Raw genomic sequence first — 12,431 nt, 5'->3', positions numbered from 1 at the left:
CTGTATAATTTTTCATTCCCACCAGCAGTAAATGAGAGTTCCTGTTGCTCCATATTCTCACGATCATTTTGTGTTGCCAGTGTTCTGGATTGTGGCCATTCTAACAGGTGCGTAGTGGTATCTCATGTTACTTTAATTTGCATTTCCGTGATGACATGATGTGGGCATTTTTTGTACACTATTTGCCATCTGTATATCTTTGGTGAGATGTCTGTTAAGGTCTTTGTTGCATTTTTTAATCAGGTTGTTTTATTACTGTTGAGTTTTCAGAGTTCTTTGGATATCTTGGATAACAGTCCTTTATCAGCCATGTGTTTTGCAAACATTTTCTCCACGTCTGTGGCTTGCCTTTTTATCTCTTCATATTTAATATTACAACATGGCAACTATGGAAATCAGATTCTTTCTCCACTTTAAGGTGCTTTTTTTGGTCACTCTTTGCTGATTGTGTTGTTGTTACTGGTTGTTTAGTAATTTTTATTACAAAAGTTCTGTAAAGTCTACATTCTTTTCATGTGTGGCCACTGATGTATCTATTCAGTTAATGTAGCAGACAGATAATTATTGGAAAAAGATTCCTTTAGTTGGGTAAAACTAATAACTGTAATCTTCCATATTTAGAGTGAAAAGAATAAAGTGAAGTAAATTACTATCATGAGTAGATACTGAACACTGAAAGGCTTATGAAAATTGATGGGAATACTGGTTTTGAAGTAGAACAACTTATCCTAAGAAGTCCTAAACATATTCTACACTTATAGAGGTACGAACAGGATTCAGTGCACCTACATGGCTTATAAATCCCAAAGTGAAAATTTTAGTTTAAACTGATCCTTTATAGTAGCACATTCTCTCTAGTGTAATTTACATTAAATACAGACCTCAAAGAATTTTTACAGATGAAAGGCCAAGAACATTATTTTATAATAAAAATATCACTAGAATATTAAGACGCATGTGTAAATAAGCAAGAGTCAGGTAGAATCAGAAGATAAATCCCAGTATTCGGCCTAAAGCACTGCATAATTTGCAATTGTATGCTACAGTATATGAAATAAAAACATGATATGTTTAAGTAAATTAAGTCAATATTTAAATGTGTGATGAATGAATAAGTGACCACTGAAAATGATGAAGCAGTTTTGGAAAGGAAAGAAAAAACTTTTAGATAGAAATGATAAATGATTATTGATATTGGAAGTAAAATAATATTAGACATACAGTTGATGTGATAACTATAAATTTACACTGCTACACAGACATTAATGAAGTGAAAACAGAAGTTAAACAGAAAGTAACATAGAAAGAGGCTGCAACTGCAATAGATAAAATTAAATTGAGAATTAAATTGAAGTTCAAGTATGGTTAATATGAATACTATAGAGAAAGAAAAGGGTAAAAAACAATATTGAGAAAAATTACCTAAGAACCTTCTTGAATTTATGAAAGACATGAATTGACTAATGAAAAAAATAAATATAAACCAGAAAAAAATATTTATTCAACAAAGAAAACCCAAAGTTAGTAGAAGGAAAGAAATAAAAAATATCACAGTGAAAATAAATGAAATCGAGACTAAGAAAACAATAGAAAAGATCAATGAAACCAAAGGCTTGTTCTTTGAAAAGATAAACAAAATTGATAAACCTTTAGCCAGACACATTAGAAAAAAAGGGAGAGGGCCCCAATCAACAAAATGAGAAATGAAAAAGAAGTTACAAACAACACCACAGCAATACAAAAGCTCTTAAGAGACTACTGTAAGCAACTATCTGCCAATAAAATGGACAACCTAGAAGAATTGGACAAATTCTTAGAGAGGTACAATCTCCAAAGACTGAACCAGGAAGAAACAGAAAATATGAACAGACCAATCACAAGTACTGAAATTGAAACTGTGATTTAAATATTTCTAACAAACAAAAGTCCAGGACCAGATAGCTTCACAGGTGAAGTCTACCAAATATTTAAACAAGAGTTAACACCTTTCCTTCTGAAACTATTCCAAAAAAATGCAGAGGAAGGAACACTCCCAAACTCATTCTCAATGAGGCCACCATCACTCTGATACAAAACCAGAAATAGATACCACAGAAAAGAAAACTACAGACCAATGTCACTGAGGAACAGAGATGTAACAATTCTCGACAAAATATTAGCAAACTAAATCCAACAATACATTCAAACTATTATACACCATGATCAACTGGGACTTATCCCAGGGATGCAAGGCTTTTTCAGTATCCACAAATCAATCAGTGTGATACACCACATTAACACACTGAAGAATAAACGCCATATGACCATCTCAATAGATGCATAAAAAGCTTTTGATAAAATTCAGCATCCACTTATGATAAAAACTCTCCAGAAAGTGGACATAGAGGGAGCATACCTCAGTGTAATAAAGGTCATATATGACAAACCGACAGCTATCATCATACTCAATGGTGAAAAGTTGAAAACATTTCTTCGAAGACCTGGAACAAGACAAGGATGCCCACTCTTGCCACTTTTATTCAACATAATTTTGGAACTCCTAGACACAGCAATCAGAGAATAAAAAGAAAGAAAAGGAATCCAAATTGGAAAAGAAGTACTACTGTCACTGTTTGCAGATGACATGATACTATACATAGAAAATTGTAAACACTCTATCAGAAAACTACTAGAGCTTATCAATAAATTTGGTAAAATTGCAGGATACAAAGTCAGTACACAGAAATCTCTTGCATTTCTATACACTAACAATGAAGTATCAGAAAGAGAAGTTAAGGAAACAATTCCATTTACCATGCATCAAAAGGAATAAAATACCTAGGAATAAACCTACCTATGAAGGCTAAATACCAGTACTCTGAAAACTATAAGACACTGATGAAAGAAATTGAAGATGACACAAACAGATGGAAAGATACACCGTGCTCTTGGATTAGAAAAATCAATATTGATAATATGACTATACTACAAAAGGCAATCTACAGATTCAATGCAATCCCTATCAAATTATCAATAGCATTTTTCAAAGAACTAGAGCAAAAAAATTTTTTTAATTTGTATGGAAACACAAAAGACCCTGAATAGCCAAAACAATCTTGAGAAAGAAAAATGGAGCTAGAGGAATCAGGCTTCCTGACTTCAGACTATACTACAAAGTTACAGTAATCAAAACAGTATGGTACTGGCAAAAAAAAAAAGAAAACCCAGACATATAGATCAATGGAACAGGATCGAAAGCCCAGAAATAAACCCATGTACCTATGGTCAATTAATCTATGACAAAAGAGGCAAAAGTATACAATGGAGAAAAGACAGTCTCTTCAGTAAGTTGTGTTGGGAAAACTGGAGAGCTACATGTAAAAAAAAGAAATTAGAACATTCTCTAACACCATATACAAAAATAAACTTGAAATGGATTAAAGACCTAATTAAATGGATTAAAGACCCAGTCTTAAATGTAAGACCAGGTGCTATAAAACTCATAGAGGAAAACATAGCCAGAACACTCTTTGACATAAAAGGCAGCAATATCTTTTTAGATCCATCTCCTTGAGTAACGTAAATAAAGACAAAAATAAACAAATGGGACCTTTTTAAACTTAAAAGCTTTTGCGTAGCAAAGGAAACCATAAGCAAAACAAAAAGACAACCTACAAAATGGGAGAAAATATTTGCAAATGATGCAATTACAGGGATTAATTTCCAAAATATACAAACAGCTCATACAGCTCAATATCAGAAAAAACAAACAATCCAATCAAAAATGGGCAGAAGACCTAAGCAGACATTTCTCCAAAGAAGACACACAGATGGCCAACAGGCACATAAAAAATGCTCAACATCACTAATTATTAGAGACAGGCAAATCAAAGCTACAATGAGATATCACCTCACTCTGGTCAGAATGGCCATCATGTGAAAAGTCTACAAATAATAAATGTTGGAGAAAAAGGTACCCTCCTACACTGTTGGTAGGAATGTAAATTGGAACAGCCACTATGGAGAACAGTATGGAGGTTCCTTAAAAAACTAAAAATAGAGTTACCATATGATCCAGCAACCCCACTCAGGGGCATATATATGGAGACATTTTTTTTAATTTGTTTTTATTTTCCTAGTTTCTTGAAGTGGAAGCTGAGGTCAGTGATTTGACAGTTTTTTTGTGTGTAATATAAGCATTTTAGTTTTATAAATTTCCCTCTGTGTACTGCATTAGCTGCATCCACAAATTTTAGTGTGTCGTGTTTTCATTTCAATTCAATTAAAAATACTTCCTAATTTCTCTTTTGATCCATGGGTTATTTAGAATGTGTTATTTAGTTCTGAAATATTTGGAGATTTCCCAGATATCTTTTTGCTTTTGATTTCTAATTCGTTTCCATTGCAACCAGAAAATATACTTTGAATCTTCTCATATTTAGGTTAGACTTGTTTTATGGCCCCAAATATGGTCTATTTTGTTCAGTGTACTGGGTGCACTTGCAAAGAACGTGTATTCTATTGCTGTTTGGTAGAGTGTTTTTTTAATGCCACTAGTTAGGCCAAATTAGTTGATAGCATTGTACAAGTATTCAAATCTCTGACTAAACTTGTTTGTCCTCATAGTTCTATCAGGTTTTGCTTCATGTATTTTCAGAGTGTGCTGTAAGGTACATAAATATTTAGAACTGTTATGTACTTTTGATGAATTAACCCCTTTATCATAATGAAATGTCCCTGTTTGTCCCTGGTAATAGTCATTGCTCTGACATACACTTTGATATTAATTTAACCACTCCAGACTACTTTTGATTAGTTTTAGTGTGGCATATCTTTGTTTTTATTCTTTTACTTCTTAAATTTTAATTTTATATTGGAGTGTTGATTAACAATTTTGTGTTAGTTAGCAAAGTAATTCCGTCATACCCATAAAAGTATCCATTCTTTTTGAATTTCTTTTCCCATTTAGGTTATTACAGAATATTGAGCTGAGTTCCCTGTGCTGTACAGTAGGTCCTTGTTGGTAATCTATTTTAAATATAGTAGTGTGTACATTGCCAATCCCAAATTCCCAATATATCCCCCCGCCCTTTTCCCCCTGATAACCATAAATTCATTCTCTAAGTCTGTGAGTGTTTCTGTTTTGTAAATATGTTCATTTGTATTTTTTTTTTAGATTCCACATATAAGCGATATCACATGTTATTTGTCTTTCTCTGTCTGACTTACTTCACTTAGTATGATAATCTCTGGAGAAAACTCTAATTCTAAAATATATATCCACCCCAATGTTCATTGTAGCAGTATTTACAATAGACATGGAAGCAACCTAAATGTCCGTTGACAGAGGAATGGATAAAGAACATGTGGTATATTATGTATATCCAATGGAATATTACTGAGCCATAAAAAAGAATGAAATAATGCCATTTACAGCAACATGGATGGACCTAGATATTATCATACTAAGTGAAGTAAACCAGACAGAGAAAGACAAATATCATATGATATTTCTTTTCTGTGGAATCTGAAAATATATAACTGAATTTATTTTCAAAACAGAAATAGATCCACAGATATAGAAAACAGGCTATGGTTACCAAAGGTGGGGGAGGGGTAAATTAGGAGGTTGGGATTAACATATACACATCACTATATATAAAATAGATAACCAACAAGGATCTACTGCATAGCACAGGGAACTATATTCAACATTTTGTAATAACCTGTAAGGGAAAAGAATCTGAAAAAGAAAAAATATATATTTATAGACATATATATATATAACTGAATCACTGTGCTGTACACCTGAAGCTAATATGATATTGGAAAACAACTATACTTCAATAAAATTAAAAGATAAAAATAAATACATAAATAAATTATATGGACATACCTTGGAGATTTTGCAGGTTCAGTTCCATACCACCACAATAAAGCAAATATCACACAAAATTTTTCATTCCCCAGTGCATATAAGTTTTGTTTTCACTATACTGTAGTCTACTAAGTGTGCAATAGCATTATGTCTAAAAAAAATACATATACCATAATTGAAAAATTCTTTATTGCAAAAAAATGCTCACCATCACCTGAGCCTTCAGCAAGTTATGATCTTTTTGCTGGTGAAGGTTCTTGCCTAGGTGATCATGGCTGCTAATTAGTGTAGTGTTTGATTAAGGGCTGTGATGACAATTTCTCAATATAATGCAATAATGAAGTTAGCCACATTATTTGACTCTTCCTTTCATGAAAAATTTCTCTGTAGCATGCAATGCTGTTTGATAGCAATTTATTCACAGAGAATTTCTTTTAAAATTTGAGTCAATTCTCTCAAACCCTGCTGCTGCTTTATCACTGTTAATGCAACATTCTAAATCTTCTGTTGTCATTTCAACAATCTTCACAGCATTTTCCGCAGGAATAGATTCCATATATCAAGAAACCACTTTCTTTGCTTATCCATGAGAAGCATCTCCTTGTCTGTTAAAGTTTTATCATGAGGTTAGAGCAATTAAGTCATCTCTTCAGTCTCCAATTGTAATTCCATTATCTTTCCTTTTTCTACCACATTTGCAGTTACATCCTCCATTGAAGTCTTGAACCACTCACAGTCATCCATGAGGGTTGGAATCAAATTCTTCCAAACTCCTGTGAATGTTAATATTTTGACCCCTTCCTATGAATCACATAATCCTCTTAATGGTACCTAGAATGGTGAATCTTTTCCAGAAGGTTTTCAATGTACTTTGTCCAGATCCATCAGAGGAATCACTACCTATTGCAGCTATAGCCTTACAAAATGTATTTCTTAAATAATAAGACTTGAAAGTCAAAATAACTCCTTCAACTATGACCTGCAGAATGGGTGTTATGTTAGCAGGCATGAAAACAACATTAATCTTGTTGTACATCTTCATCAGAGCTCTTGGGTGATCCATGAGCAGTAATACTTTTAAAGGAATTTTTTCTTCTGAGCAGTAGATCTCAATGGTTGGCTTAAAATATTCAGTAAACCATGTTGTAGACAGATGTGCTGTCATCCAGACTTTGTTGTTTCATAGAGCACAGGCAGAGAAGATTTAGCATAATTCTTAAGGGCCTTAGAATTTTCTAAATGGTAAATGAGCTTTGGCTTCAACTTATTAGCCCCTAACAAGGGAATCAGCTTGTCTTTTTAAGAGTTAAAGCCAGCACTGACTTCTCTCTCACTGTGAAAGTCCTCGCTGGCATCTTCCAATAGAAGGCTGTTTCATTTCCATTGAAAACCGGTTGTTTAGTGTAGCCACCTTCATTATCTTAGCTAGATGTTCTAGATAACTTGATGCAGCTTCTAAATCAGAACTTGCTGCTTTACCTTCTACTTTGTTGTTATGGAGATGGCCTCTTTCCTTAAATCTCATGAACCAACCTCTGCTAGCATCAAACTTTTCTTCTAGAGTGTCCTCACCTCTCTCAGCCTTCATAGAATTGAAGAGAATTAAGACCTTACTGTGGATTGGGCTTTGGCTTAAGGGAATGTTGTGGCTGGTTTGATCTTCTCTCGTGACCACTATAACTTTCTTCATGTCAGCAATAAGGCTATTTTGCCTTCCTATCATTTGTGTATTCACTGGAGCAGCACTTTTTATTTCCTTCAAGAATTTTTCCTTTGCACTCAAAACATGGCTGTGGCCTAACTTTCAACCTGTCTCAGCTTTTGCCATGCTTTCATCACTGAGCTTCATCATTTCTAGCTTTTGATTTAAAGTGAGAGTTGTGTGACTCTTCCATTCACTTCAACACTTAGAGGTCATTGTACGGTTATTAATTGACCTAATTTCAATATTGTTGTGTTGCAGAGAATACGGAGGCTCCAGGAAAGAGATCAGTGAACAGCTGGTCAACAGAGCAGTCAAAACATATACATTTACTAATTTTGCCTTCTTATAAGGGCACGATTTGTGGTGCCCCAAAACAATTACAATAGTAATATCAAAGATCAATGATCACTGATCACCAGAGCAAATGTATATTAAGTATACCTCAAAAAAGCTAAAAAAAAGAAGAGTTGATGTTTGTGTTCGTCAGGGTTTTCCAGAAAAACAAAACTAATAGAATAGAATAGAATAGATGATAGATAAAAAGATATTTACTCATGCCGTTTTGTATACTGAGAAGTCCCATCAACTGCTAGCTGTAACCTGGAGGCCCAGGAAAGCTGGTGATATAGTTCCAGTACAAACCTGAATACCTGAGAACCAGGGGAGTCAATGGTGAAAGTCCTGGTCCAAGTCTGAAGACCCATGACCCAGGAGTACCCATGTCCGATGTCCACAGAGGGGTATCCCGGAGACACCAAGAGCAAATTTGTCCTTCCTCTGTCTTTTGGTTCTGTTCAGGGCCTTCAAAAGTTTGAATAATTCCCATTTGCATTGGTGAGGCTGAACTTCTTTACTCAATCTACCAATTCAAATGCTAATCTCTACTAGAAACACCCTTATGGACACACTCAGAAATAATGTTCTACAAGATATCTGGGCATCTCTTAGCCAAGTCAAGGTGACACATTAAGCATAATAATGTTACAGTCTTGAGTTTGAAATTTATACGGCTGACCAGCATGCTAGAAATTCAGGCAGGTTTTCTATGTTACAGTATGGAGGCAGAATTCCTGCTTCTCCCAGAAATTTCAGTTTTGCTTTGAAGGCCTTCATTTGGTTGGATGGGGCTCACACACCTTATGGATGTTAATCTCTGTTATTTAAGCCAACTGATTTTAAATGTTAATCACATAAACACAATACTTTCATGGTAACGTCTAGACTAGTGTTTGACCAAACAACTGAGCACAATAGCTTAGCCAAGTTGACAAATAAAATGAATCATCTCAGTCTGTATTTTAAAAAAAGAAGAAAAATTTTACATCTATAGTCTAACCTTCAAACTTAACACACTGGAAAAAGAAAAGCAAACTGAAGCAAGCAAAAGGAATAAAAGGGGGGCTTCTTTGGTGGCACAGTGGATAAGAATCCTCCTGCCAATACAGGGGAGACGGATTCAAGCCCTGGTCCTGGAAGATCCCACATGCCTCAGAGCAACTAAGCCCATGAGCCACAACCACTGAGGCTGTGCTCTAGAGCCCGTGAGCCACAACTACTGAGCTTACGTGCCACAACTACTACCCGCATGCCTAGAGCCCGTGCTCCACAACAAGAGAAGCCTCTGCAGCAAGAAGCCCGTGCACCACAACAAAAGTAGCCCCCACTTACCGCAACTAGAGAAAGCCCGTGCACAGCAACAAAGAGCCAACACAGCCAAAAATAAATAAATAAATTTTTTAAAAAAGTAATAAAGTGATAAAAAATGCAGGAATTATTGAAATAGAGAATAGAAAAACAATAGAGAAATCAATGAAACCAAAAAACAGTTCTGTTAAAAGTTCAAAAAAGTAAAGGGGATACTACTACCAACCTTACAGGAATAAATAAGGATTATAAATACTGTGAAAAATGTTATGGTGTAGAATAGGTTAAAAAAATTATATTCAAATGGAAGAACTTTGAATAAAGTGTGCTAAATGAATGAAGCCAGACATGAAAGGTCACATATATAATTCTATTTAAGTGAAAAATGCAGAAGAGATAAGTCTATAGAGACAACAAAAATATTATTAGTGGAGTTTAGGGCTCATGAGGATGGCCCAAAGAGGGTGATAGCTAAAAGGTACAGGGTTTCTTTTTGAAGTAAAGAAAATATTCTAAACTTGACTTTTGTAATGTTTGTACATAGTTAAATATATTGAAATTCATGGAAATGTACTACATAAATGGGTGAATGTATTGTATATGAAATTTATCTTAATAAATCTGTTTTAAAACAAAACAAATATAAGGGGGAATAAAAGAAAGGGTGTTCTGACCACCTCTGGAAGTGGATTGTTGGCATCTTTACTCCAATCTGAACCTGTGTCTGGTGATTAGTTCCTTCCCTTAGCAAAGGAAAGGGTATAATTGTCATCCCACAAACAGCAGCTCAGCTGAGTATAGAAGTCAGCTTTCTGGGACAACCTCACAGCTGGGCCGCTTCATTAGATTCTAAGCCTAGGCCTTTGCTTCATGTTCACAGACTTATCAAAAGCTGTTCAGATGTATGGTTTGCCTTCCTCTGTTTCAAGTATCACCAAGCTAGGAGTACTGGTGGCTCAGAGACCCCACCCCTTAAACATCCTCTGATGCTCTCTGAGAACAGTTGTTGCCTTGGCTACTTTATTACATAGTGAGCAGTCATCACTGAAATTGCCTCAGCAGGCCCTGTGCTGCTTGAAAAGGGACAGTATTCATGGGTTGAGGATGGGGTTAGGGGACAGCCTGCTAGCTCTGCTTCAGTGACAACCTAAGAACTTTGGAATCCTGTGGCTGATAAACTTCCAGAGGTACCTATTATCTCACAAAGTGGCCATGTTCTTTCCTTATTTTGGCGAAGGTCAGAAGAGCATGCTGCAGACATGTTTAACCCATATGCATTAGATACTCCAGCTGTAATTTTTGCCAATGGATCAGGGCTCTGCAAAGTAGGCATGTCTGGAGAGACTGGGCCCCATCATGTCATCAGTTCTGTCATGGGGCATCCTAAATTCAACATGGCTTTACCAGAAGCCAGTCAGAAAAATTACACTGTGGGGGGAAAGGCCCTGTTCAAGTATGGAGCCTTGCATTTGCACTATCCCATTGAACATGGACGGGTAACAAGATGGAATGACATGTAAAAACTCTGGAAGTATCTTTTCGAGTGGGAGCTGGGAGTAAAACCCTGTCGACAACCTGTGCTCATGACTGAGCCCTCCTTGAAGCCAAGGGAGACTCGAGAGAAGACAGCAGAAGTGATGTTTGAGACCTTCAGTGTGCCTGCCTTCTACCTGTCCAACCACGTGGTTGTAGCACTGTATACCTCTGCCTCTGTCATGGGCTTAGTGGTGGACAGTGGTAATGGGCTCACTTACACTGTCCCCATTTTTGAGAGTTACTCCCTTCCTCATGCCATCACCAAACTCTATGTGGCAGAGAGAGACATCACAGAGCACCTCACCCGACTCCTCCTGGCTAGTGGGTGTAATTACCCTTGCATACTCAGCAAGGCCTTAGTGGATGACATAAAAGAGACGCTGTGCTATGTGGCCTTAGAGCCAGAGAACAAACTCCATAAGAAGCCAGAGGAGGTCCTGAGAAAATACAAACTACCAGATGTAAATGTCATCCACCTTGGGGATCAGCTGTAGCAGGTACCTGAGATTCTTTTTGCACCTGACTGGCTGGGTGTCCACAACCCAGGACTATCAAAAATGGTCTCCAGCAGCATTATGAAGTGTGACACCAACATCCAGAAAAATCTTTTTGAAGAAATTGTGCTGTCTGGGGGCACCACTCTCTTCCCTGGGCTTGAGAAAAGACTTATGAAAGAACTGGAACAGCTGGCCTTCAGAGGAACTCCCATCAAGATCACTGCTTCTCCTGATGTATGTTTCTCTGAATGGATAGGTGCACCCATTGTGACCTCTCTGAGCAGTTTCAGGCAGATGTGGATAACTTCTGAGGATTTCATGGAGCTTGGGACATATGTTTTCTAGAGAAGATGCTTTTAAAGCATTCAGAGCACAGGGGACAGCTTGAATTGTCAGATCATAGGAGCACTGGTGGAAAGTGACATTTTCCCTTGGGCTTCAGCATATATTCAGTAAAAGTGATATGGCATTTTGGGTTTCAGTTCATTTTTGGTAGCATCAGAGTAATTTTTCATCCAGGTAGTGAATCTTTTTAAGTGATTCTAGTCCACCCTTCCTGTCTCAGGGACCTATTCAGTTGTTTTCTCCTGATAAATCCTTGGGTTATGTGTTACAGCTGTGTCCACTTGCAGGGTTTGTGGTAAAAACAGGTACTTGAGCCTCATGCCTAGAAGCTTGATTCAGTAGGTCCCTAGAATCTTCATTTTAATCAAGTGTCTTAGATATTTTTGATAGATCTAGTGTGAAGGAGAGACAGAATTACCAGGGAAAATGTGGGGAGGGAGGAGAATTAAGTTGAAGAAGGAATGCTACCCAGCTCTTAGGGCTCAACTGACTCTTTCAGTCAACTGGTTCTTAATTAGCACAATAGGGCTCTCTAGTGATAGGCAGCTAAATAAGATAGAGCTGTTGTCCTTCCTTGTCAAAGAGGAGAGACGTGGAGAGAGATGAGGAGAGAAACCGCTATTTATTTAAGGATCTCTAAGCTGAGGGCCCCTATTCCCAGTTGGAGTATTAAGAATCAACATCTCTATTTTTTTAACTGAAGTATCGTTGCTTTGCAGTATTATATGTTACAGATGTACAATATAGTGATTCACAATTTTTAAAGTTTATACTCCATTTATAGTTATTATAAAATATTGGCTAAATTCTTCACATTGTACAAAATATCCTTGTAGTTTATTCTACA

The 12,431-nt window shown here is 36.3% G+C and overlaps 1 protein-coding gene across 1 annotated transcript; it reads left to right on the top strand.

Moving 5' to 3' along the window:
• The first annotated feature begins 10,465 nt into the window (after positions 1-10,465).
• Positions 10,466-11,599, top strand: ACTRT1 (actin related protein T1). Its single transcript, XM_032620839.1, is given in 1 exon segment — positions 10,466-11,599. A coding segment is annotated over 1 exon segment (1,134 nt).
• The last annotated feature ends 832 nt before the right edge of the window (positions 11,600-12,431 follow it).

Source organism: Phocoena sinus, chromosome X (genome assembly GCF_008692025.1).
Source record: "Phocoena sinus isolate mPhoSin1 chromosome X, mPhoSin1.pri, whole genome shotgun sequence".
NCBI lineage: Eukaryota > Metazoa > Chordata > Mammalia > Artiodactyla > Phocoenidae > Phocoena > Phocoena sinus.
This window is presented reverse-complemented; position numbering and strand designations above follow the sequence as displayed.